The sequence below is a fragment of the Akebia trifoliata genome, chromosome 14 (assembly GCF_017979445.1).
Source record: "Akebia trifoliata isolate Shusen 1 chromosome 14, ASM1797944v1, whole genome shotgun sequence".
In the NCBI taxonomy this organism is placed as follows: domain Eukaryota; kingdom Viridiplantae; phylum Streptophyta; class Magnoliopsida; order Ranunculales; family Lardizabalaceae; genus Akebia; species Akebia trifoliata.
Window position 1 is genome coordinate 6,102,832 of NC_141388.1, and position 27,125 is coordinate 6,129,956.

General features: G+C 36.9%; 3 protein-coding genes across 10 annotated transcripts; 2 read left to right on the forward strand and 1 right to left on the reverse strand.

The window, feature by feature from the left end:
* The first annotated feature begins 1,955 nt into the window (after positions 1 to 1,955).
* LOC147385825 (P-loop containing nucleoside triphosphate hydrolases superfamily protein) lies at positions 1,956 to 8,174 on the forward strand. Of its 8 annotated transcripts, none has more exons than XM_086424289.1 (8): positions 1,957 to 2,234; positions 2,587 to 2,748; positions 3,467 to 3,789; positions 4,462 to 4,543; positions 5,605 to 6,030; positions 6,284 to 7,021; positions 7,311 to 7,421; positions 7,686 to 8,174. In XM_086424289.1, the coding sequence occupies exons 2-8, from the start codon at positions 2,599 to 2,601 to the stop codon at positions 8,052 to 8,054; spliced, it is 2,199 nt and encodes a 732-aa protein (XP_086280415.1). In that variant the 5' UTR covers positions 1,957 to 2,234; positions 2,587 to 2,598; the 3' UTR covers positions 8,055 to 8,174. The 8 variants fall into 8 exon arrangements, with proteins under 8 accessions (XP_086280417.1, XP_086280418.1, XP_086280415.1 ...); XM_086424286.1 differs by having other exon boundaries at positions 1,958 to 2,234; positions 2,574 to 2,748; XM_086424285.1 differs by having other exon boundaries at positions 1,958 to 2,175; positions 2,576 to 2,748.
* Positions 8,175 to 8,351: 177 nt separating this feature from the next.
* Positions 8,352 to 16,632, reverse strand: LOC147385826 (pumilio homolog 4-like). Its single transcript, XM_086424284.1, has 10 exons — positions 16,477 to 16,632; positions 15,593 to 16,254; positions 12,649 to 13,700; positions 12,416 to 12,557; positions 12,225 to 12,332; positions 10,481 to 10,693; positions 10,279 to 10,389; positions 9,573 to 9,767; positions 8,939 to 9,113; positions 8,352 to 8,823 (listed from the first exon to the last, which is right to left on the reverse strand). Exons 2-10 carry the CDS (start codon positions 16,223 to 16,225, stop codon positions 8,798 to 8,800), a joined length of 2,655 nt encoding a protein of 884 aa, XP_086280410.1. The 5' UTR covers positions 16,226 to 16,254; positions 16,477 to 16,632; the 3' UTR covers positions 8,352 to 8,797.
* Positions 16,633 to 19,605: 2,973 nt separating this feature from the next.
* SIGF (RNApolymerase sigma-subunit F) lies at positions 19,606 to 25,754 on the forward strand. The gene is made up of 9 exons (XM_086423774.1): positions 19,606 to 19,824; positions 21,256 to 21,404; positions 22,950 to 23,077; positions 23,202 to 23,405; positions 23,507 to 23,780; positions 23,880 to 24,110; positions 24,456 to 24,596; positions 24,766 to 24,963; positions 25,327 to 25,754. The coding sequence occupies exons 1-9, from the start codon at positions 19,743 to 19,745 to the stop codon at positions 25,612 to 25,614; spliced, it is 1,695 nt and encodes a 564-aa protein (XP_086279900.1). The 5' UTR covers positions 19,606 to 19,742; the 3' UTR covers positions 25,615 to 25,754.
* Positions 25,755 to 27,125: the final 1,371 nt, after the last annotated feature.

The window sequence follows — 27,125 nt, forward strand, 5'->3', positions numbered from 1 at the left end:
GGTTGAAAGGGTAGAAATAATTAATCTTGGATGTTAAGAGCATGGAGATACAAATGAAGTGTTTTCAACTTAGATGTTGATGAGGAGGAGATATTCAGTATCTTGGCGAAGGTGAAGGTCAATACAGATTTAGTTTGATCCATCAACATGACCATTGGGATGTTAGGGATTCCTAAGAAAGTCTTTCGAAAATAAATAAAGGATATCTCAAATATGGGCTTTTTTAAGGTGTGTCCACAGGGCACATGTTAAGAAGAATTAAATACACCTTGAAAATAAGCATCTTATCGTTGGTCGAAATTTTATGGAGTTGAGGTCTTTGTAAGGGTAAGATAAAAAAATCTCGAGCCTAGAATAGCCTGCCACGTCTATGAAAGTCTACTCTGTTCGAGGATCTTACACCGGCTTTTAATGTTCACTCAACTCCAGACGATTGGAATCTAGAGGACCATCGACTACTTCAACGTTGGGTTAATGCAAATGTTTGTACACGCCGCTGCTCAATGTTTTGGTCAATATTTAAGGGGTGCCGTTAACATGGGCCCTAGGGGCACACGTTAAGATGCATTAAATACACCTTGAAAATAACCATCTTATCGTTGGTTGAAATTTTATGGAGTTAAGATCTTTGTAAGGGTAGGATAAAAAAATCTCGAGCCTAGAACAGCCTGCCACGTCTATGAAAGTTTACTCTGTTTGAGGATCTTACACCGACTTTTAATGTTCGCTCAACTCCAGACAATTGGAATCTAGAGGACCATTGACTACTTCAACGTTGGGTTAATGCAAATGCTTGTACACGTCGCGGCTCAACGATTTGGTCAATATTTGAGGGGTGCCGTTAACATGGGTCCTAGGGGCACTCATTAAGATGCATTAAATAAACCTCACAATTTTATTTTCCTTTCAAAATCTTTACTTCTCTTCCTTTCTTAGCCCTTAAGTCTCTAGAGTGCATGATTGACCTCCAAGGGAGTATATTCACATCTAAATTCTCAGCCATTGATACAAAAAAATTTCTTAGGGATTTGGTTTCTTATCATGGTTGTCTTCCATCCTTATAAAAGTCAATTTCGATTCATTTCTAAATTACAAAGTAGTTCGAACCTAATTTTTAATTAGGTCAACGCTGATAATTTAAGATGTTTGAGAGGGTTTTTCAAAACTTTGCAAAGTAACACGAAACCGTGGAAGAAAAACAAGTCAAGTGAAAAAGATAAACCAACCGACCGTGTAGCCTTGGGCCTTTGACCCAAAGTCAAGTCCAAAACTCGACACATACATACAAATCATAGTACACAAATAACATGTCTTTTATGTGTACCCCACATTAGTTAAATACGAGAGAAGGTGTGTACACAATATGCAGTAAATATTTCACGTGGCGCACATGCAAGTAAAAGCGCCAACGCAAGGACACGTTGTTTTAGCTGCAATTTTATATAAAAAAAATTATTAATTAATTTCACAAGTTGGATTAAACTCTTCTTATATAATATAATAATAATAATATATATAGGTATTAAAAAAAAATTAATTTGACTAAAGAAAAATTATTGTTGAACATGATCCGTCCCTAATTAACGGCTAGTTTGAGGATCTGATTATTGTAAAATCGAGGATTATCAACGGTCAATATATAAAGACGACATTCTCCTTAGGACGACTTTGGCACTCCTACATTATCAAACCGTGTCCTATAATAATAAATTGTTTTTGGTTTACGTCGTCCTTAACTTCTCTTCAAAGTTAAATACGAATTAAGAACTGCGGTCAAAATTGTTGTTTCGATTAGAAGAAGAACCGAAGTCTAGAAAAATTGCCCTTTCTTTCTATAAAAATAACTAAAATACCATTCTCCGAAATCGACGGCATTTAACGCGTTTCCCGGATTCTTTATTACGAATATAAATGGGGACACTGGCATTTAAATTTTAAAACTTCGCGAGACTTTGAATTAATAAACCGTCGTTTACGGTTAACCTTAACCAAAAACTCTTAACAGAGAGAGAGAGAGTAAACGTAAATAGAGTTAAGAGAGAGAAAGGGACTCGTGGAGCTTTAGTTTCTATGATGCGTGGAGGCAATGACGGAGGATGGCGAGAATGTGTTGGAAGCACATTTAATCCTTGATCGATCTTCCAAATAGCCATAACTCCTTCAGAGATCATTCAGGTTTTGTTCTTCGTCACCTACGAACTTGTTCGATCCAGATTTTTCAGATTCGACTGAGAAGTTTTTTTTTTCGCTCTGAATTTCTTGTTCTCTTGAGATTGCATGTAGATTCAGACCTACATTGCTTGAATCCAATAGTTTTTTCTGTTCCAGTCATCTTTAACTGTTCAAATCTTGATTTTCTCGAGTTATTTCTGCAAGATTTCTGCAAAATTTCGGTAAAATTCGATTGATTTATGTTTCTAACCTTCAATTAGTTACACACATCAAAAAACCTGTTTTTCCGCTAATCTTTAATGGAAATAACAATTTTTTCCTACAAGATCTTGACTTCTTTGCATGTGCGGTTTGCTGTTAGTTTATCTTTGATCTACGTTTCTTACTGAAACTTGCGTTTTAGTGGTGTTCAACAGTAAATCAGAAATGTCGGAATCGACTAAATTGATGTATTTAGTCATCATCGATGATGGAGAGAAGAAAGAGCGGAAAGATAATGCGTCTTTTCGATACACACGACCTGTGTTGCAGAGTACTCTGCAACTCATGGGTTGCAAAGCTCGACATGCTTTCAAGGTAATATTTCTGAAGCGTACTTTTGATTATTATTATTATTTTTTGAAAAGTTCTGGCTGAAATAGATAGCAATTTGGTAATAATGTGATTAGACAATTATTGAAGAAAATTACTTATTGAGAACTCTTGGATGGTTTTAAATGCACTTTGATAGAGTGTTTATGAAGGTTACATCAAACCAAGATAAGGAGAGGAAGCAAATATAAAGATCCTAAATTCATAATTAACCTAAATCATTCTTATTATTTAAATATCCTAATCACCAATATTTCCTAATATGAAGGATACTAATTCATATATGATTCTCCATCATAGCCATCCATTATGACTTATGAGTTAATCTAAATCCTGGATAGAACTAACAAGCTTTAATTGGTGAGCCAGGGATCCTTATTCTGTTAATAGTTGTAAATGTGATTTATGATGTTATAGCTATGCTTCCTTTGCGTGATGTTCCACAGTGTTAGATCCATAATCATGTTGGTTAAAATATTGAGTGATCATATGGGATTGCCGAAGGTATTAGTTAAACAAATAGTTATAATTCAGATTTCCTTGTCTCATCTATGTTTTCACTTGTTCATCATGTAACATATTTTAATTTTCGTAGTATTCAGCATGTTTTGATTTTCGTAGTGTTCGGCATGTTTTGATGTTGTATACACACTAACTGAAACCTAACAAGTATCACTGAAAACTGTCTTTTTTATCCGACCAGATCAGCAGAAGGGTTTTTGAAGTGATGAGAAGAGAATACTCGAGTGATGCTTTGTCTTCTCTAGGGTTGGAAGTTACAGGTTTTGGTCGCCTTGAGAAAGAAAATGGCTTTCACAGAGGTGATTGCTTGGCTAAAGAAGAGAGAACCAACCATTTAGATTTGGAGAAAGATGAGAGAAGTAATAGTAAGCCATTTGAGTTGTACAAAATACGCACAACTGTTGTTGTTAAAAGAGAGATGTTCTTGGATGTTGTTTGCAATGCTCTCTCTGAATACAAGTATGTGAGTCCCAATCAGAGGGCTGACCTCGTCTTGGCATGCAGGTATAACATCTAATCCCCTGAAAATGTTTGAGATCAACCTTATGTTTTCCCCAATAGAATGTCCATCATTCAAAGTAGTTCATTGTAATAGTTTTACTTTTCATTTACTTCTCTGTTCAATCATTGGATGTTTCCGTTTGGCTCTTTTTGTCTTTAACCATGCCCCTTTTATTATCATATCACAATAAATTCTTTTATAAATATATTCTTTAAAGTACTTCAATTCATGTTAAGGATTGGATATGGAAATTATGTATCTAGATAAACTGATACAAGTTAACTTCATATAAACAATGTATAAATAGTTTGAACAAATTTTTTGGCAAGCGTCTGATATGAGAGTACAGCACTGAGATTTGATAACGATGTAGTTTGTTATATAGGTGAAATTAATTTGACTCCATTTGTTTTAGTGACAGACCATTTAAGTGTGTGGTGTGTACAAAATCCTTGGGATTAGAGGATACCAGAAATCGGAGTTTTTTATTTATTATTTTTGAAAAAAAATGTGGTTTGCATGTAATTCACATTGAACCTGTTTTAGGCTTATAGATCTACTGTTAAAAATTATCTTGCTTGTGGTGCAAGTATTGGTTCCTTAAACCATTCCAATTCCTTTTATGCTTTATATGTCTTGTTCTTTTCCTCTGAAATGTTTTCTTCTTGTTTTAGAATAAAAGAAAGGAAAGAATCTGTGACTGTGCTTTTATGTGGTACAAGTGGATGCGGCAAGTCTACCTTGTCTGCATTGCTGGTAATTCCATCCTCTCTTCCTGTGGAATATTGCCAAATATTTTTTCACAATTTGAATTTGGAGTGGTGGATGGTGTTCTTTATTCTTTCTTTGCTTATCTTTTTAGCTCAAATATGTAAATTAAATCTAAAATACAATAACACAAGCTTAAAGTACCGACATTTTTTCTCTTGTTGAAGCTAATATATTCGTGTCATATTTGACTAATATTGTATAATACTTACGTTTAATTACTCCGTTCATATCAATTAATGATTGATTTCTGAAGTTGTTCAGCAATTTCCCCCTTAAACATGCATTTCAGTTCGGGAATCTTTGGTAGGGGTGGCCACTGTTCAGGTTTGGGGGGGCTCAGAGTGCAATGGATTACTTTCTAGGTTTTACCAATCTCTTCCATTATAGTGAAATGGCTTGTGTTCAGCATGGATTTGGTTTAATCTAGATCCCACTCTAATATGCATGGGACCTGAACCAAAACAGAGTTGAGTGAAATGGGTTACTTTCTAGGTTGTGCCAATCTCTTTCATCATAGTGAAATGGCTTGTGTTCATTGTGGATTTGGTTTAATCTTAGATCCCACTCTAATATACATGGGACCTGAGCCAAAACAGAGTTGTGGTTCTAATGGGCCAACTTAAATCTGAACTTAGTAAGATCCGCACCCTTGGTTGACGTTACCCCATTCCTATCCTAGTCTTTGTCATGTTAATTTTACAGGTTGCTTAAGTTTTTTAAGAAAAATTTAGAGCAGAAACTGTTTGAATTGTGTGACTAAGGTCATTGCTGCCACAAGAAAAATAATAGTTTCGGACATTGGACCATGTATAGATCAGTATTGTTCTTTAATCCAACAGTTAAAGCTCAAATCATCCATTTACTTGGCGCAAAAAAAAAAAAAAAAGTCAGTTTGTCCACAATTACATCACACATTGAGGTAAACTTAAGCATGGTCATATCAATGTCTAATATATCATCGTTTTCTAGTCTGAATGAATATTGTATGATTGACCCAACACTATTCCCAAAGTTGATATTTGGGCTCTGGACATGTTCTCTCACAGGGTAGCAGGTTGGGCATCACTACTGTGATTTCTACTGATTCCATTCGGCATATGATGAGGAGCTTTGTGGATGAAAAGGAAAATCCTCTACTTTGGGCTTCAACCTATCATGCTGGGGAGTTCTTGGATCCCGTGGCAGTTGCAGAAGCGAAGGCTAAGAAGAAAGCTACGAAATTAGCATGCATTTCTCCTTCATCCCCCAAGGATGAAGTAGCTGACGGAACCAAAAATGGAGGATCCAATACCAAACCATCTGACACAGGTGCCAGCGCTTCTGAATTGATTGGTAAAAAACAGATGGCCATTGAAGGTTTCAAAGCACAAAGTGAGATGGTCATCGACAGTCTTGATCGGCTGATCACTGCATGGGAAGAGCGGAAAGAATCAGTCATTGTTGAAGGTGTTCATTTGAGCCTGAACTTTGTGGTGAGTAACTTCTACTAAGAATAGTAAACCGGTCTAATTATCAATTCTACTGGCTTTACCTTCTCAAATTGATGGTTTACTTTTGGTTCATTTTCAATTGCTGAAACGCTTCTTACGGTAAAATTCAATCTGATTGTTGGCTCAATTGATTTTCATCTTTGGAGATCTGTGTATTTGGATCTGCTCACTACTGAAATTTCCGTCACTATAATTGGCACATGTTCTTAAGATCTCTTTTATTTTGATATGCCAGATGGGACTTATGAAGAAACATCCCTCAATCCTACCATTCATGATTTACATCATGAATGAGGACAAACACTTGGAACGATTTGCGGTTCGCGCAAAGTACATGACACTAGATCCTGCAAAGAACAAATATGTGAAGTATATCCGCAACATTAGAACAATCCAAGATTACCTATGCAACCGAGCTGATAAGCATTTGGTACCCAAAATAAACAACACCAATGTTGACAGGAGTGTGGCAGCCATCCATGCCACTGTTTTCAGTTGCCTACGCAGGCGTGAAGCAGGGGAGCAGCTCTACGACCCCATGAAAAACACGGTCACCCTAATAGAGGAGGAATACAGGCACCAATGTGCTGCTAACTCGCTGAGCTCCAAGGGTATGTTCCAACTAATCCAGAGGAAAGGGTCTTCTAGGCATCTGATGGCCCTTCTCAATACTGATGGGTCTGTGGCTAAGGCTTGGCCTGTTGAGTCAGACGATAATGGGAAGCCCATCACTGGAAATGGGAGTGAGAGGAGCATTGGTGAGCCCATGTATGGACCCTTGTTGATTGGTAAGGCGGAGCCGGTTAATCTTCAGTTTGGTAGCTTTGGAATCAGTGCTTTTCCGAGTGATACCGGTGGTACCAGTCATGCGGGAAGTCTTGACGAGTCAAGGGCCGATGGAACTGAGACCGGGAGCAGATATTTCTCTTCCTGTTGCAGTTCTCCAAGGATGTCTGATGGACCTTCAAAGGAGGTAAATCCAATGATTTGCACTAGTGATTTCTATTTCATGTCATTCGTGATGGATTTTTTGTTTGTTTGTTTTTGTTTGGCCACACTTCGCTTCACAATCACCTCATATAGAAGAGGAGGTAATGCAAGATAAAGTTGGAATGGATTAACTCTGCACCGTGTTGATCAGCAATGCAAGTCAATAGTTCCATGTTCCGTTCTTTCAATAGAAATTATGTGAAACTAATCAATCTTTTTATGCTACAGCCACTATTTTATGGTGGTTTTTACCTTTTTTATTGTAATTGTAGCTGAAAGGAGAACTATCAGTATCTGGTAGCGATGAGCTAACTGATGATCCTCCTGAAGCGGATAGCGATGAGGATTTTAGTGACGTAGACAACAAACAAATCCATGAAGAGGTAAGGATGGGGTTAGCGTTTGGATTCTTTAGTTATGTTAGATGTATGCTTTAATACCATTGTACGGCCCCAACGCAAACCTTGAAGATGGCATGAAATGATTCCTCAATCAGAGATCAAGAATTATCACGTCTCGTCTCATACAACTATAATATCTCTTAATAGTTTACAGCAGTTATGGTTGAAATCAGGATTAATGAGGTTCACTTTTTGAAAGTCTTCGACTCTTTCTTGATACTTACCTACTCTATCTTCTATTAATAGATGGAGGGCTCAGTTGATGAAGAGTCGACTAAGTCTGATGAGGAGTACGATGATCTAGCAATGCAGGATGGGTTAGAGAATGGATACTGGTCGGATGATGAGTATGAGTTGAAGAAGCTGGCACACGAGGATCCAGCAACCAATCGTGAAAATCCTAGGAAAGACAAGTACCAAGAGAATCTCAATGTCTTCCTGAAAACTAGCAGCGAATCATTGTGCTCTTACTCATCTCTGGTGTTGGAGCATCAGAAACTCATGCCGATGGCAGGCAAGGTAAGGATGAGAAAACGTTCCTTCAGCATTCCATCCATGGGAAAGCGTGATGCGATGCTTAGTGGGCCCATTCTTTCTGGAACAGCTCAGAGGTAGCTAGGTTTTTGTACAACTTAGTTGGGAATAGTTAGGAAATTCAATTAGTTTTTTCTTTTTCAGTTGTTGTTGTTTATAAATCCTTTGTTATGGTTCCCACGTTAATTAGATTTTGATCTCTTAGAACCGAACCAATCGAGTAAAAAATCAGATAGAATTGAGAATCAGAACCGTTTCAAGGAGAAATTTTCAACGAACCGATAGGAACACCTATTGAAGCCATTGACAACATCCTTACTCTTAAATGATCCAATTAAGAATATCTTAACATGAAAAACAATATTAGTGACAATCCACTAAAGAAAAGCATGAGAAGTAAAACTTCCAACACAGTAGCAACCCAGGCCCTATAACCAACTGCATCGGTTCTTCCTGCTTTCTTTCTTTACAGTTCCGTTTATTTGATTCTCATAAAGGCAGAATATTACAGACCATCCTGCTTCCATGCTTAATTTCCTAAATATAAACCTCATTTAAATTCTCTTCGTCAACATGAATTACAAAAGTGTGCCGAATATACACGTAGGAGAGATGGGGGCAAAAAGCAAAATCTTATTTCAGCCGGCCTACCATTTTTAGTTACAACCATTGTAAGCTCGTGCGTACTCTACTTAAATGTCCTACCACTTCATTTTCTGCAGAAAACGTAGAATTGGGCTGATAATCCAATAAACCACCAGCCTTGTTAGCTGTACAAAGGCGACTTTCTATTTACTCAGTTGTGCAACTCCTTGAGAGGAATACTAGGTTTGAATCCCTATGCGTCTTTCTGCAAAGAAAATATGGGGGCAGAAAGTTATCAAAATAGACGTATTAAAGTAGATCTCTTACCAATGAGAAAACAACTCACTCCAATAACTACTGCTTAAGAAAATATTTCTCACCTCCAGTAGTGATGAGCTTTTCAACACGGGCGACAATATGTTTACCATAGGTGTACCTCTTCAGGGCATTCAAGTGGACCTTGATGCGCGAAACTATTAACTCACGACTCTGATTATTGCAAGTCTCTAGAACCTTCTGCACGACATAATTCCCATATGGATCTTTCATCATAGCCTGTCAGTTTGCAATTTTATCATTCTCAGTTATCCAAAGATCAGACTAGTCACATATCAAAGAGCACAGTTCAGGTCTGGTTGCTTATCCTGTTATGGTGTCTTGTTCATACGTAATCACTCCCACAAACATCAAGATTTGATGTTTATGCCAAAGTAATAACATCAAACTTGCTATTCTTAACTTTTGAGCATCTCTGTTCATGCTTCAATTGTAGTGAATCTGTTGGTCTTTCACATACAGACAAGACCAACTAATGCACTATAATGGATGAGATATGGCTCAAGATAGAACCGAATGGTGAAAGAGGAATCATGTTGCCAAACCCAATATTTGGGAAGGCCTTGATTATGATTTGCCAAGGTAGAATCACACGATGCAGACACATACAGTGCTCCCCATGATCAAGATGAAATAAAACAATCATATTGGAATTAGAAGAACAGAAGTCTCACAAACCTGCAAAGGTTCATTCGCGTCTGTGGAGCCAAGGATCTCATTTACCAAAAGTTGACGTTCTTCAGCACAGCCAAAAGTCAAGCACTTCTCAATGACATTGGATGCAAATTTCTGCTGACTCATCTTTACTATCTGTCCTGCAAGCTTGTTGATTATAGCAGACCGTTCATGTGGTTTCCCATGATGGAGAACATGCTAATAAACACAAGCAACAACAATAACATTCAAAACAAAGGGAAAAAAATAGAAAGAAAGAAGGGATATGTAATAGAGACAAGATTTACTACACAAGTATTTAAGTAAAAAAAATCAATCACAAACAAAGAAGTATAGAAGCAACATGCACTTCCATGAGAAACAAACAAAACAGGTATCAGCATTGATAGGAAATCCAAGTATGACATCTTGAAGACTTGAACAATATCACTAGAGAATATGAATGAAATATAAAGAATGTGAGGTTAATGAAGCACAAGTTACAAACATAAGAAGACTTTGAGAGAGAGAGAGAGAGAGAGATTAATATATGCTACTTTAGAAAGCTTTGGATATTATTATATCGAAACTAGCAGCAAAAGGAGATATGTTTTTTATTAGTAAAATTAGCCATGTTAACAAAGCTTTGGATATTACTATCTCACTCCTAATGGATTCATGTAAGAGTGACAAGACTACCACAAAAAAGCCCGAAAAACAAATTGCATACCTGAACAACGTAATTTCCGTATTGGTCTTGTGCCAGAGAAGAGATGGATTGCAGGATTTCTTCCATGATAATGTGTTGTGTGTTTGGATTATCACAGTGTTCCAAGACCCTCTGTGCTCACATCAAGAGAAGGTATTCAGGGGAAAGCACAGAAAGAAAAACTGATACCAGTGAAGAATGTGAATGGATGTATATCTCACACCTGAACGACACGACAGCCATAGGGATGAGTGGATAGCGCCACAACTTGCCCATAGAATGCGGAGATAATAAATTGAATCCGATCTTGAGGGACACACTCAATAGACTTCTGGATAACATGGTTACCGTTCTGATCACGAACACATTTCATGACTGAACCATCAAGCTCTGCTACCATCCGAGTTTGCTGATCCACATCGACAACCTCCAAAGCCTGTATGAACAATTGAAAACATAAGCTCTTCTCTGGACACAAACAACAAAAACTAAAACTGACAAGTGCCTAAAAAAAATATCATAATCAGAACTATACACTTCAAAATAATAGTAAAGCAAATCTAACCTAGCACTGAGTAATGTTGCATTAACTGAGTAATCGTGGAAACACCACATACATTTACTTCAATTTTTAATAATTGTTTTTTAAGCGCCTCAACCCTTTTGCCGAGCAATCCCCCTTGAGATCTATCATTTGGTCAAAATTCGTTCCAACTAAAATATCCTTTTTTGTTTGGTTGGCTTCCCTTGGGAAGATTCTTACATTGGACAATTTGATTGCTCGAGGGTGGATCACTCCAAATTGTTGTCCTCTTTGCATGAGAGATGGGGAGTCTGTCGACCATCTTTTAATTCATTGCACATTCTCTTACCAAATTTGGTCAATATTCCTTGGTCTTTTCTGTATTCATTGGGTCCTTCCTTGTAAGTATTCCCTGTTGTTAGAAGGGTGGGCCAGTAATGTCTTCTCTTCCAGGAAAAGATTTTTGTGGGCTATTCTTCCCTCGGCTATAGCTTGGGGGGTGTGGAACGAGAGAAATAACAGGGTGTTTAACAATAGAATGAGAAGCTCTCACGGCATATTTTTGGAGATCTCGGGCTTATTATATCTTTGGGCGAAACAGAACATCGATTTCAAGGGGATCACTTTTGATGATTTTGTTTTTAGATGGAATTCTTTATGTAGTCTTTGATGCTTTGTTCTCTTTTTAGCTTGTTGCTCTCTTAGAGGCTTCCTCGGCCTCTTTGTACTTTTTTCCTTCATTTAATATATTACACTTATCAAAAAAAAAAAACTGCCAAGAGGAAAAAAGAAGTAAAAAAACATGCAATTTCTCGCAATGCTCAAATACCACCTTCAATGACAGATAATAAAGTAGCAAACTTGTCAGATATAGATGTCACATCCACCATCACCATAATATTAACAATCACAAAGTTGATCAACAAGAACATATTCCATCATTCATTTTCCTTTTAAGCCCCCCCCCCCCCCCCCCCACAAAAAAAAAAAAAAAAAACACCACACACACACACATACCCGTTAACCCATCACATTTGGCAAATCCAAGTTTCATTGTTTTCAGGAATCAGCCATAATCAGTCATAAGAAGAAAAAAAATGCGGTACAAATCTACTTTTGTCTCTTTGGTGTGCTGTGTACAAACTACTATACCAATCCTCTTCACATGCTCAGATAGAACACCTTCCAAGTTTCGCAGGTACAACATGTCAAGTCTAGAATTGCATTATATCCCATAACTGGATCATAGCAAATAGTAAGGACATGTGACGGAATACTACAAATGATAAACCACATGAAATAAGCGGAAATAACACTAAGTTAATACATCAAAATAATGTCATAATCAGGTATATCAGAGATATGAAGCAGAACCTGTTAGCATATCATGGGAACATTTGAAAATATGAGGAAGCTGATACAGAATCAAAGTCTAAGAAAGCACCTTCTGAATGACTCTGCAACCATACATTTGAAGACTAAGTGGCAAAACATGACCTGTAAGCTGGCTGGCTAATTCTTTTCTTTGACTTATTGAACCATGTTCGAAAAACTGCAAATTCAAGTTACAAGAATGTAAGAATAAGTTCAGAATTTTAGATGGTATGCTTGATGAGTTACTGATGATGTATATACTTTCTGTATGACATAATTTCCAAAGACATCGATCATCAAGGTACGAGCATGGAGAATGATCTCTGGAAATATCATGTTTTTTTCTTCGACCGTGGCAGTTTCTAGTTTCTGCTGAATAAAACGACTCCCATATTGATCCGCACTGAAAGAAAAGAAAGGAGATGAAGAACTCAGTCTTCGATCTGTCACCGCACCAATAGAATAGGACACCAAAGAAGTCACTAAATAAATACCTGAACTCAACTACATGATCAACAATGTCTGAAAGTTCAAAACACCAGGTTTTGTTGTTCTTGAACTCTTCTAATAAAGATGATACATAACGTACTTCCATATTTCCACCATTACCAGAGTGCCAAGATCCTATCAATCCTCCTGTTGAATTCCGTAGCGTAGATGGGAAATGTGAGATTCTATCATTTTGTCTGATAGGACTTCCAGGTTCCATAGAATTTGCCATTGGGTTTCCTGGATATGCCACACCAACACCAAACGTCGGACTCCCATAATACCCATGATTTAAACCACCAGAGTTTCCTAAAACTGGTGTGACATACTGCTGTTTCTGTGATGCAATCAATGCTCCAAGGTATGCTTTCTGAAGACCAGGCAAATCTGCACTTGAAGTGCCTATGTAATTCCTTCCCAGAGAAGGATCATTAAGATGTGATGGATAATCAGAAATTCTTTGCATGTACTGCACATACAGAGGATCCACAGAACCCATCTTGGAAACATTAAAATTGGTCTGCATTTGGGCCTCAGCCTTGTCCATGAGATTCCGCTCCAGACTCCAGCCATGACCATTTGACATATCAAACGAGAAATTAGGCTGATCATCAAATTTCTGTTCTTCATCTAAGAATGTATTTTTTGACAGGCTTAAGGCAGATAAAGTAGCTGCAATATCACCACGATCATCCATACGGGAAGAAACGCCATTAAAGACATTTGAGCCAACAACATTCTTCTTAAGAGTAGCACCAACTCTTCCTCCCACAGGAAGAAGACAGGGACCAGGGGACCTCCCAATTAGCGGAGGTTCAAGGGTTGTACTTCTTGACGGGGATGGTACCACAGGTGATGCAAAAGATTGAAAAAAAGATGAACCATGGCTCTGAACCCTAACCAAGCCAGGGGTATTTGCTCTGGATGGTAAGCTATCTACAGATTCCATCACATTGTGCAACTGTGGATCAGAGACTCTCAATGGATCCACAACATCATCAAAAGGGCTGATTGGCCGTGAAAGATTACCAGATAAAGTAGGTCGTCCAAGTCCTTCCTGCAAAAGAAACTACAGTTTTGAACATAGACTACCACGACAACGTACTGCCTAAATCACGTGCAAACGTGGAGTTTGGGATCCACGATATTAAAACCGATAAGCAACTTAATAAATTAGATTTAACTTACCAAATTAGACTTCGGTGAAAGAAGAGTTAAACATTTTTCTAGTAAAAGAATTCATTTCCTAGATTAGTGCATATTATAGGTACAAAAGTGAAGGCGGAGTTTTGATCTCAGGTTTGCAGAATCTCTCAAAGATATATATATATTGAAAAGTATCTCTAAAAAATTATCACCCAATTAGTATGATTGGGGGAGCCTATAAAACCATACCCAAGGCTCTAGCATCTAGAATGCAAAGTGTTAGGATCGAGGTTAGTTCTTCAGAGGGGGGGCCTTTGCATTGGGTTGACAGATCATGGATGGCATGCTAAACAAAGTTACATCAAATGGACAATTAGGGAGGGAACTCGAGGTGCATTACACAAGAAAGGCATTGAGAAGGCTTAGGATTATGTCAGTCGGGGTTTCCCGGATTGTATGCTTCCCCTACAGCTTCTTACTCACTTATCATCAATGGCTTTCCAGCAAGATTTTTCGAGAGCTCCAGCTGTTAAGGAAAGGATGTTGTCCTCTTAAACCTTTCATGAGTTTTGTGGTGATTGAGGCCATGGACAGGATGTGCTCCAAGACTACGAATGTAGGCCTTATTGAGGGGTTCAAGGTGGGGCCGAGTTATCTTGGTCTTTCCTTGGGGGCATAAAACTGGCCATCTTCCCCTCCATTATCTTGGCATTTCCTTGGGGGCTGACTATAGATCCAAATAAATATGAGAAATGGTGGTGGATAGGTTCTCAATATATCACCTACATGGAAGCACTCTTATTTGTCCAAAGGAGGCAAGATGCTCACAATAAAAGTACCATATTCAATTTGCCTATTTATTACATTTCCCTACTTTCTATTCCTGTGAGTGAGGCCAACAAGATAGCCTAAAAATAGTGCAATACTTCTTATGGGGTGGCACAAATGACTCACCAAAGTTGCATCTTGTGCAATGGGGAAAAGATGTCTTCCAAAGAAATTAGTTGGCTTGGACTTTAGATACTTCAAAGAAATGATTGTAGCAAATTGTTGGCAGGAATGGCTTGGAGAATGCATAGACCACAATAATGATGAAAAGTATATAGATACGGTTCATAATGGATATCAATGGAAACATCTCTATGAAAGCTTGCTAATGATCCATTTTATTGCAAACTGAAATATGGTTGAAAGGTATAATGAAGAAACGTGGACTCATTTTTTTCAAAATAGTAAAATACTATCATGCCTCGATGAAGAGTTTAAAATCTAATGTTGCAAGGAAAAATGACACTTGCAATAAAACAGTTCACGGGAGTGAAATGTCCCAATCTGAAATAGGGATTCATTATATATTTGAATCAATATTTTTGGGTAATATAATGGGTCGTCTCACGACTCTATAGGGGGAGAGTCCCATTATTTAAGTAGGTGTAAGTGGATGCGCCACAAGTCATAAACAAATAACAGTGAGACTCAAAAGCAAAGAAGCAAGTAGTAACATCTCAAAACCCATAACTTCTGTCAACCAAAGCACTCAATGCAATATTTCCCCCTTAAATAGTCATGAAATCTACTCAACATAAATACGACAATGTTGATCCACCTGCCTTCAAGTAAACATTAAACAGTCGAAAGAAACAAACCAAAAGCAAATAATAATTATAGTTGAAGAAATCATCTAGATGACAATATATGAATATACCAATAAAAAAGAGTCCACAAAATCCTCCAAAATTAGTTAGAAAGAGCACAAACATTCAACATGTAAAATCCAACTGAATGTAATACTACATTGAATACCTGGATAATGTCGGCGAGGCTCTTCCTCCTAGAGCCCAATCCCTCTCCTTCCAGTCCAATTAGACTATCTGTGCCCCTCTCAAGCCATTCGGTAGAAGATTGTCGAGTAAGGTTCCTTGGTGTGACCTTCCTCAGTTCAATTAAACCCGCTTTCCCATTTTGTGTTGGAAGTCCGGGTTGCAATGAGAACAATGATTTACTATTGCTGTCATCGGTTATCAATCCATTCCTTCTATCACCAATTCCCCCAAAAGACGAATTCCCAGCCTGAAATCTCTGTGCAATCCGCCAATCTTCCTTCGAAATTAAAGGAGGGGGAAGTCTAGGATTGAGATTCTCATGGGAATAGTAATAAGAAAGGTATGTAGGATGTGAGCGAATTTCTTTCTCCGATAGAACTCCATATGTACTGTTGATTCTCGAAGAATTCGAATTCGCATTAGAATTCTCAAACAAACTGCCCACAGCCGTAAGAGATCCCTCCACAGTTGGAGGAGCACTGCCACTCCTGTAAATATTCAGATCCCTATCTTTACTACGCTGCTCTTGCAGTATAAATTCAATTTCTTTCCCTAAACTCTCTAGGCTTGGCTGTTCGTCTAGATTCGACGGCATCTGTAACGAGCTCTCCATTACCAAATCAAAATAAAATCTACAATAACCTAAATCGAAAAAGAGAAAATATATTCAAAATCAGAACAAAAAATCACAACTTTACGAGAATTTCCTCATCAAATCAAATCTGAAACTGAATTACAGAAGATACATCGATAACTGAGAAAAATCGAAACTTGAATCTGATGAAAATTATTAAATCCATCGATTTCAGATAGAAAATTAAAGATTAGAGAAACAAAAAAAGGGTTTCGAATTCTTCGACTTACGATTTGAGCGATGAAGATTGCATTTTTCTAATCTGCAAAGAGAAATTTTCTGAAACGGTGCAGTTAGAACTTCGGACTTTGGAGGGAGAAGTGGGGGCGGAAAATAAAATGAAGGTGATTTTAGAATTTAGATAGACTCCTACACATTTTAGAGAATATTTGAGATACCCCTACGTTTTGAAAGTAGGAGATCTTATCTACACCCCATTTTTCTCGAAGAGCCCTCCAATTTTTAAGGGCACCTCAAATATTTTAGTATTTGTTAAGAGCACTCAATCTTTAAGTATTTGTTAAGAGCACTCTATCAACATCAACAAAACAAAAAACACCAGCATCCCTTGTTCTATGTTGGTGTTATTACCGGTCTTGAACCTTACAATTTCAGTGACTTAGGACTCCATCAATTTCGACGACCTTGGATTCCATTGATTAAAGAGCTCATATATCTGTGATTCCATTGATTCCAACGACCTTCAACTTTGACTCTTGGAATTTCTAGAACCCATCTCGAAAATAGACATTTGACATACTTTCATATATGTTAAACATGTACATTTGACATTTTGAAACTCATGTCAAAAGTGCACATCTGACATTGTTCTGCATATCTAAAAAATGCATATATAACACAAGTTATACATCATCACTTTGGTTCATTTTCATTGTATCAAAGGAAGAGGAGGAGAAGAAGAAAAAAAAAAAAACAAAGAAGAAGAGAGAGATTGGAGAAGAAAAAGAAAACTGAGAGAGAAAGGGAGATCGGAAGAGGACGAGAAGACGAAGAAGAGAGAGGGAAGGAGTACCCTTAAAAAAAAATTATTTTCAAGTTTTTAATAAAATTTGGAGACTTTTGGAGGGCCCTTAGATAAAATTTCCCTTTGAAACTAATGACATGTCACTTGAACTCTATCTTCTATGATTCACTAATAAAAATGATATTAATTCCATCGTCTTCAATGTGTACTAATTACTATACATATATATATATAACCTATTTTCTTTTCACAAAATAGGTCATTTTAATCTTAAAATTTTATCTACCTCAAGTGCAATGATTCTGATTGAATACTAAAAAACTCATTGTCGTGGCATGTGCAAGAACCATAGTTTTTCCCTCAAGATAAACAATTGCACATTCCCATAAACATGTGTAATTGTGTATCCCAAGAGAAAAAATCTACAGCTCTTGCACATGCCACATCAATGAGTTTTTAAGTTATTCTGTTAGGTTGAGTTAGAAAATCAACACTCTTCGATCTTCATTTTGTCTTACTCTTGAATTTGCATGCATTGATATCATATATCATTTTATTTTATAGTATGACCATCATCAAGTTTGTAAACCCATTTATACTAAGGAAAGAATGATTATTGTTGGACCTTGGGAAATAACCGTCAAATCCTAATAACAGCATCACAGGGAATTAGGGGTGAATCTCACCTTAAGGATAACAAACAATGCTCACACTTCAACTTTGATCAATCCGAGAAGGTTTTTTTTTCTTTACTCATTGTTTTATAATTCAAAGATTATATCATTTATGGTTGGACTTTAGGAGATCATTGCAAAATCCTAATAACATCATCATAGAGAGTTGTGTGAAGAGGTAAAATCACTCATATCTGAACCGTTCGTATTGAATCATTCAACATGCTTCTCCAAATATATATAATCATGCCACATGGCATTATTTGGGTCGGATTTTATCTATTCGAGAAGAATCTCAACAAAAATGATTTTTTTCTTTGGGGGTTACTATTATATGTGAATAAGAGTGAATCTGATAGTTCCAATATGAGGAAGATTGTGATTCCTTTTTGGTATTAGGGCTTATTTTCTATTTAATTGTAAAATGGGAATTGAAAAGAAGGATTTTGGGGAAAGGGAAAGTGCAAAGTCAAAATGTAAAATTGAAATACAAACTATGGTGGAATAATGGTTCCTATGGAACCCGTGAATGCAAACATCTTTGTTGAATCACGTAAAATTCTAGTATTCATTCTCTTTTATTTATTATTTTCATGATTTATTAGTGTGATTTTGACCCAAATCAAGATCTTTAGGTTGAGTGCAATTTTTTACATCCACAAAAGTCATAAGTGAATAACATCCTAAGGATAACGAGCAATGCTCATGACTCAATTTTGATCAATTCAATAAGTTTTTTCTTACTCTCTTTTTTAACCATTGAAAGCATAAATTTTTCTTGGTTGATTGTTTGAATAAATTGTTGGACATGGAGATCAAAATACCATATTAGAAAATTTATTTATAATTCTATTAGGGATTAATTGTGATATTGTTTAATTTCATATATATATATATCAGACCCCATTTTCGTATATGGTACCACTAGCTTCCTTACCCATTTTTTTTTTCTTTTCCGTGCGCAACAAATAGCCCGACTCTTGTCAATAAGAGAGAGACTCTAAGAAAATAGTGGAGTGGCTTTGAAAGCCACCCCATTTCACACATTGCTAATATGGAGTTGGGCACAAAATCATATATGCTTTCTCTTGAATATCGATGAAAAGCATCTATGGTTCTTTTCACACATTTACGTCAACAAAGTGTGAAACAGAGTCACTCCAGCATGACTCAAGATTCTATTGTCACACCAATTTTTATTAAGAGTACACCAAGATGTGTGCAAATTCATCATGGATATCTTGTGTTTGAGATGATGTTAGTAAGGTATAATGATAGAAATTCTGGCCAAGAAGCCTACCAGCGGAATTGGGAGAATGAATGGATCTCTCAGTTTATGCTCTTTCCCTCTCATTTTCTCTTTTTCTTTCCCTATATTGGTTTGATTTTCTTATATAATTTTAAATTGAGAGTTGCTAACGCCACACCAACTACGTGAGATTTTTTTGTTGATTTATATAGGAATTGGTGTGGCATTAGTAAAAGGAATTAAAATTCTACAAAAATGAGGTGGTTTTTCTAGAATCCAACCAACGGCTGAGATGGAAAGAAAAATACAGATTGACTTGGAAATATATTCCAAAATCAACCGCTATTTGGACGGTAGATCCTCCAAAAGATAGGGATTTCGGCGTTAAAAAAAATTAGGGGCATTATCGTAATTTTGTAGTTAGCTGGCTCTAAAAACTGAGAGGAACCTGATCCTCCTAATACTGGTTCAATTTTAAAGCGTGGATGGGATTGTAAGATTTTTTTATCTATAACGAAGGATCCCAAAACCTCTCATGGTGAGAGCAGACAAGGAACACAGACACTGAAAACCTCCATTAATTCTGCAATGGAGGTTGGAAGAAACCTTCTTTATTCATCTCCACTCTTCCTACCAAAAACCCACTTCAGAAGTTCTATTCCTTCATCAGGTATGTATAAGATACAACTTTACTTGTTCTTTTTTTAATGAAGTTTTCTTTGTTTTATTGAAATTTAGATTAAAAAATTTATTTTTCACTCACGAAACGAAATGGGTATGTGGAATTTAGTTGTTTTCAATTCGGGTTTTGGTGTATAAGGCTTTGGAGTGCATATGTACTGTTTATTTGTGTAATTCACTTGGTTTTGGTTTATTAGTGCTTTTATTTGGGTGTTTTGTGTTGTATTGTTGTTTTTTGTGGTGATTCCCTTTTGGGTTAGTAAACCAGAAGAAGAAACCAGTCAGTGATGAATATCTAATAAGTTTATATGGTCTATCTTTGATTAATGCGTTTGTAGAAAATGAAGAAGAACATGAAGAAGCAAATGAACTCGATAATTACTTATATCATTTGTAAATTTGTATGGCGTGAATCCGTTCCATTTTATTTATAAAAATGAGAATTTATATTTGTATTTGGAGGACTATTCATCCCCATTAGATTCATGTTGATGTGGGCGCCTTGAACTCATTGAGATGTTGTTGACTGTTGTGTGAGATCGATTTTTTATTCTTCAACTTGGGTTGGTTGCACTGAGTATTAGCAATGAAGTAATGATAGGCAAAAATTTGAATTGTTAGGAGGAATCGCTCGTGTCAAACCTCCCAGAGTCCCAATCACCCTTCTCTAAGGCGAAATGAAAGACTATCCTTGAAAAAGGGCCTCTACGTCTTTCTACATTTTCCTTGTATAGTGACAACATTACCGCATTAAAACTTCCCATTACCAAACTTCCAACTTTTAAAACTCCACCAAATTGTAATATTATAGTAATATATTTAACTTGTTGAGCTCAAGAGGGCTAAGGGTGCAAAATTGGGAGATATAGCTGGCTTCGAAAGGGTATCCTCTTTACTTCCTCACTAAGATGGCCCTAGTGAAATGCGTACTTGAACATCATAGGTTTTTGTTTATAGTGTCACCTCTTGAAATTCACTTATAAAAGATGGAAATTGCATGTTCAATGAAGACCAATGTCGACTCTGGAGTTGTTTCATCCAAGCCGAAGGCCCTAAAATGGGTGAGGCGAAGACTGAAAAGAATGTTAATTGAGACAAAAGTATCCGAATGCTGAAGACATATGCCTTAATACTTGAATGAAGATGTAGCTCTAGAAGAGTTGGATGGTGAAATAGGACTACTGGTATGACCCTTATGCAATGACAACAATGGTGAAAAGATATACTTGGTTATGCTATTGTAGAGATTTTTTAAGCTCTTGTATACATGCTACTCTTTCTATTGTGTTTCTTTTGGACCAACACTGCAACTTGTTTCTTGTCTGTACATTAGTTCCTTGAAGAAAATAAAGGTTCCTTTTTGTGATTGGTGGATTTTTTTTTTGAGCATCATAGAAATGCTTCCGTTTTGATTTTGCAGTTCCAATACTTCATGAGCAAGCAACTCTTGCAGTTACCTCTACGCCAACTACATCAATAACTCGACACTTTCCCACATCTGTTCTTTTACAAGAGCAACGCGACGAGTTTAGGCCATTGCTGCAAATTAGAGAAGATAAAACATCCCAGGTGAAAATCTCGTGAAACACATGCACTTATCATCAATGTCTTATTCCAAAAGTTTGTGGTCTATTGAATGAATCTTGTTAATTCAATTTTTTCTATAGCCATGCTTCATGCTAATTCAACTGTGTTCATATCCGCGTTCACTACTCTGCATCTCGCTCTCACACATACATATCTATTTGTTCTTACATATCTATTGGTCTTCCATGAAATATTTTCATTTCTACAGGGACTAAAAATGAAACATCAGTGGTATATTTCCAATTCTGTGAAATATATTTTGGGCTTTTATAAAATTTGTATTATTATAGAAAATAGTAACTACTACTATGTAAGACATAATGGAGAGAAACCTATTTCACAATAAAAGTTGAATTAACTTAAATAACGGTAAAGACAGCTGTTGTTTTCAAAATAACAGCCATTGTTTAAATTTGAAAATTCTTTTCTTGACCAAAATGCCTAAATAACATCATGACTCATGACAGTCATTACTTTTATAAAAAAAAGGGCTGATATGAATGGTTTAACTACCTAGTTGAACTACATATCAAAACTACCTATGAAAAAAATTGCGTAATAAACAACAGGGAGTAAATAATTGCCCAATATTGGAACACCATTATTTTCAGAAAAGGGAGTGAGCATGTGAAGGTTTGTATCACTTGAGGCCTTTACTAGTTGTTCTTGTATCATATTGTCTATTTAGGTTCACTTCACCAATGTCCATTACTAATGCGGTATTGGTCCTTGATTGGTCAACTAAACAAGTGAGTAGAATATATTTTTAGTGACCGTAATGTTAACGATCATGGTGGGTTGACGACTTCTTTGAAAATCTCTTGGTTTCAATAGCTGGAATCTTTATTCTTATCACATGAAACTCATGTTTTAAAGAATTCAATGCTCTAAATTTTTTTTTCTCCTTCGCTGTGAAAAGTAATCGCTTAGAAACTAGCTGAAGCTACGTGGGTCAAACATGTCAAATTTATTAGCAGAATGAGAGGAGGAACATTATTTAAATCTTTTCTATTGGTATTGTTTTAGGCATAGAAGATAAAAATGAGGGGTAATTTGGGTTAAAAAAATGAATAGAATTATTCTTCATGCGTTTGGCCCATGCATGCGCTTGAAGAGTTGAGGCTTAAGCCCCTGGCACGCCACATTTCAAGCCTTGAGCCCAAGATTTCACATTGCCTAGAGGCATAAGCTTCACCGGCCTCGAGGTGGGATTTTTAACATTTATCTTGGCTTATGCTAGACTTTATCTATCTAATTATTTGTATGTGACCTCTCTCTCTCTCTTACCCACTTATTTAGTTGAAGTTGAGACTCTTAATTAATGGATTTTTAATGTTTTGCTTGTTTAGTCAACACTATATCTACCAATCTATCTATGATGTCCTCTCTCTCTCTCTCTCTCTTTTGATGGGTAAGCTGGACTTGAACCCACGACCTCAAAGTTGCTTTGTAATGTGACCTTTTCTCTCTTGTTTTGTTGAAAATCTTGAGACTTGACTAATGTATCCTTAACTTTTACTTGTTTAGGCAACACTGGATAGGAGACAGACGGACAATGGTGTATCATTTTGTGAAGAGAAGAAAAGCTGTCAATCTGACCAATACCTTAAAGACTTTGAACGCCGGTTGCTTTATTGGCCTGGTTTATGGTATTTGTAAGATAAATCAAGCCCATTTACCTTGCTTCACAAAAAATTCATTTGATCAGCATCTTATTTTAATCTTCTTTCAACTACTGTTTTTTTTCACAACTTTCCTTGTTCCATCTTTTTGTTTCAGATTACCATCTTTATACAAAGGGGAAAAACCATTGCTATCAATGACCACACAGTCTATCGAGCTTGATGCAGATAAGATAGTTTTTATGAAACCATGTGATGTACTTGCCCTTGCCAAGGAAGCGGTGCTGGCCTCGAGACAAGCGGCCTCTTTAGCGGAAGAGTCCAACTTATTTGGTGCTGATTTTGATGATTCTTTTCCTCGGTCAGATTCTTGTTTCTTGCCTGTTTCCTATCTTGCCCACTTACTTCTTCTGGTTGTTCATTGTCTTAATTTTTTCACTAATTTTTGGATTTTTTGTACAGTATGGGGCACACAAGTTCGTCAATTGAGATTCCACTTGAGGAAGAAATAAAAGTAAGGTCAAAACGGCTTTTGGAGAGGCGAACTAAGAGACAGAGAGTTTCAAAGTCAAGTGCTGTTGTCCATGAGACTCCTAGCTTGAGAACGGCAGCCAAACACAGTAAATTAAATGAAGGCTTTGATCCAAATGATCCTCTCCGACTTTTCTTGTCAGGTTCTGAGACAAAGCAACTCTTAACCGCAAAAGAAGAATTAGAATTGTTTGCTCAAATTCAGGCATGTTTCTGACTCCTTTCTTGGTACCCAAATAAGGGTTTTGCTAGGTTTCTAAATGGAGTTCATTCTTGCTTGCCATTTTTATTTCTTATGTAACAGGAGTTGACGAGTTTAGAGGAAGTGAAGCGGAAGCTTCAATCTCAATTTGACCGTGAACCAACATTGATTGAATGGGCTAAAGCTGTAGGGATGAGTTGTCGGACTTTGAAGGCCCAAATTCATTCAGGTAACAGGAGCAGAGAAAAGATAACTTACGCCAATTTCCGTATGGTGGTGCACGTTGCGAAACAATATTATCGTTGGGGCCTAAGCCTTCAGGATTTAATGCAGGTTAGCTCCTAAATATATGTAAAGTTTCCAAAATAATTATCCTGGAACAAGAATGTAGACCTGTTACATTAATGATGATATTGAAACATATATTACAGTCAACATTATCATCATCAAAGTCTAGTCCCAAAAATCTCGGGTTGGCTTAACGAATCCTGCTTCTCCATTCAATTCGAGGTGTATATTATATACTATGTAACAAATACTTTGTAAAATCATATGTATTGCATGTTTTCTGGATCAGTGGAAATGTGTTGATCAAAATATCATGAAGATGAATGTGATTTTGTAGTTTATTATCTGGAAAAAATAATTTTCATTGTAAATGTTTTTGCTACATTGTAGGACGGAAGTATTGGTCTTATGAAGAGCATTGAAAAGTTCAAGCCCCAAAAAGATTGCAGATTCTCTTCTTATGCTTACTGGTGGATAAGGCAAGCGATTAGGAAGGCTATATTTCAGAAATCAAGGACTGTTCGTTTGCCGGTGATGACCCTCTAATGCTTATTTATTCTGAAATTACTTATTACATCTCTAAATCACTCTTATACAACTATCGTCTCAATGAAAGAGACTCTGATTTCAACAGTCCAATTTTCATTAGATATGGATTTTCTGATGGATTTGAAGCACTCAAATCCAATATCATTTGCAGGAGAATGTATTTAATACCCTGAGACAAATAAGAAATGCAAAGGAACAATTCGTTCAAGAAGGTCATCAGCCAACAAATGAGGAACTAGCGAAACGGGTTGGCCTTACGGTTGGAAGGTTGGAAACACTGTTGGTTTCCACTAGAGTGCCCCTCTCGATGCAACAGCCGGTGTGGTCAGACCAAGATACCACATTTCAGGTATTGCTTTTTGTTGCTCTTGTATTCTTCTTGTTTAGATCCGATCTGACTTCCTTTTGAACAAAAGATAAATCCAATTCTTAAGTGTTTGTAAGCTCTGATTAATTATCTGAGGTTATCCACTTAAACCCTTTATGCCAAAACCTTTTACCATTTCAACCCTTCAATCTTCTTCACCTAATTAGAACAGACCTAAAATCGATAAAATCTAGGTTGTCCTACATCAAGATGCATGCCATTTGTGTCATCTAGAACATCTTTTAGGCTAAAAATGGACCCTTTGGAATTCAATGACTTTGTCTATGGAATGAGTTAGAATTGTATGGGCGTGGAGTGGAGCCCTCATTTCGTTTATGTTCTCAGGAGATTACTGCAGATACTGAGGTTGAGATCCCAGATCTTAGTGTTACAAAACAGCTGATGAGGCGGCATGTGCGCAACCTCCTAAGCATTCTCTCCCCTAAGGAGAGACGGATAGTACGGCTTCGGTATGGGATTGAAGATGGCCAACAAAAATCATTATCACAGATAGGTTTGGTGTTTGGGATATCGAAGGAGAGGGTTCGACAACTGGAGAATCAAGCCATGGGCAAGCTCAGGAAGTGCATGTCAAGTCAAGGTCTAGAGGCTTATTCGAATTTGCTTATCTAGAGGTAGAGATACCCACATCCATGCCCTTCATTTTATTTGAAGTTGGATTTGTATTATGTAAGTGATTGTACATATTAATATTTTTCATTGTAAAACCCTTTCTTTCAATCTCAAAGTAGTTTCTTCTTGCGTTATTAAAATTCAAACCATATTTAGGCTTTGTTTGCTACTCTGAATCATTTGCATTTGCAAAATGTTTTCCGATTCTTCATGTGCATTGCGCTTGGTCGGTTCAAGCTTGGAAAATGTGGAGAAGTGGGTTGGGTGGAGTTTATTCTTCATTTGCATTGCGCTTGGTTGTTTCAAGCTTGCAAAGAACTTAGAAGATAAAATTAGGGAAGATGAATTGTATTCGCCGGAATTTTACATAGGTTGCCCTCTTTATATAGCCTCATTTACAATGCAAATCGGAAATTAAAAAGGCTAAAGTAACAATAAAATAGAAATCTTGGAAGAATTAGAAAATGAGTCGTGATTTTCTGACACCCCCTGTGACATGTGCTGATATGACATGACATGGGTTAGAACCATAGATTTTTTCTCTAGATACACAACTACACATCTCTGTAAATTGTGTATCTTGAGGAAAAATCCGTGGCTCTAGCACATGCCATGTCACAGAACGTATGTCAGCCGGGGGTGTTAGAAAATCATTATTCTTAGAAAGTAGAAGTTTTATTACAATTAAATAATAAAAATATTCTTACTAGAATTAATAATTATATAAGATTAATTAAAATTGTAAATGTCTTTATCTCATGTATTCAGATATTCATCCATGTTTTTCTTGGTTCTTTCTTTCGACTTGAAACGATTTGAAAGATCTCAGTTATCCTGATTCCAAGAGTATTGGAGGATACCAAGGATAGAGTTCCGATTTCGTCATCATTGATGGTCATTAGTGCACACGAAATTCGAGGTATGATAAACGGTGATAAGGCAATGCACGGCAAGCATATATTTGCACGCAAAAAACAGATTGCGTGCTTGTGTGCTTCAAATGTCCTTAAATTTTATATGTAGGTTGGTAGACTTTTAGAGACGAAAAAAATATGCGTGCAGTGTTACCAAAACAGTGGAGTGAGTGACTCAACAGTGAGGAACGACTCGTCCCATCGCTCACTATTCCGTGTCACAAGCGCTTAAAGATGTGGGCCCTCAGGGCTTACGTGTGTAACGACCATTGGTTAGTTGGACATCATTTCCTCCAACCAAACATCTTCGTGTTTGTCGCTCGTATGGTGTAATGAGCTTACGTGTATAACAACAATTGGTTGGCAGAATAACATGACGTCGCGAACGAGGGAGCCGTTTAGGCTCGCAAAGCGATGTTGACTGATTGCTTGTGCGTGCAATCTTTGTTGAAAAATGCTAAAGTGACCATTTATTACACCGCGTTCAACACCGAGCTGACGTGGATATGTGCAATGAACCATAGATGACTTTCCTCGAGATATAAGTGAAAAGTATTATATCTGTACAAACTCCACGTCAGCTCAACGTCAGTCGCA

What these genes read in the sequence shown, in the direction of transcription:
- LOC147385825 (XM_086424289.1), top strand. Translation starts at nt 2,599, where the DNA reads ATGTCGGAATCGACTAAATTGATGTATTTAGTCATCATCGATGATGGA. An exon ending in ATTTGAGCCTGAACTTTGTG is followed by an intron (nt 6,031 to 6,283) that starts GTGAGTAACTTC and finishes TTGATATGCCAG; the next exon opens with ATGGGACTTATGAAGAAACA. An exon ending in CTGATGGACCTTCAAAGGAG is followed by an intron (nt 7,022 to 7,310) that starts GTAAATCCAATG and finishes TTGTAATTGTAG; the next exon opens with CTGAAAGGAGAACTATCAGT.
- LOC147385826 (XM_086424284.1), bottom strand. Translation starts at nt 16,225, where the DNA reads ATGGAGAGCTCGTTACAGATGCCGTCGAATCTAGACGAACAGCCAAGC. An exon ending in GCCTCGCCGACATTATCCAG is followed by an intron (nt 13,701 to 15,592) that starts GTATTCAATGTA and finishes TTTCTTTTGCAG; the next exon opens with GAAGGACTTGGACGACCTAC. An exon ending in ATGGCTGTCGTGTCGTTCAG is followed by an intron (nt 10,390 to 10,480) that starts GTGTGAGATATA and finishes ATGTGAGCACAG; the next exon opens with AGGGTCTTGGAACACTGTGA.
- SIGF (XM_086423774.1), top strand. Translation starts at nt 19,743, where the DNA reads ATGGAGGTTGGAAGAAACCTTCTTTATTCATCTCCACTCTTCCTACCA. An exon ending in GCCTTCAGGATTTAATGCAG is followed by an intron (nt 24,111 to 24,455) that starts GTTAGCTCCTAA and finishes GCTACATTGTAG; the next exon opens with GACGGAAGTATTGGTCTTAT. An exon ending in CAAGGACTGTTCGTTTGCCG is followed by an intron (nt 24,597 to 24,765) that starts GTGATGACCCTC and finishes TATCATTTGCAG; the next exon opens with GAGAATGTATTTAATACCCT.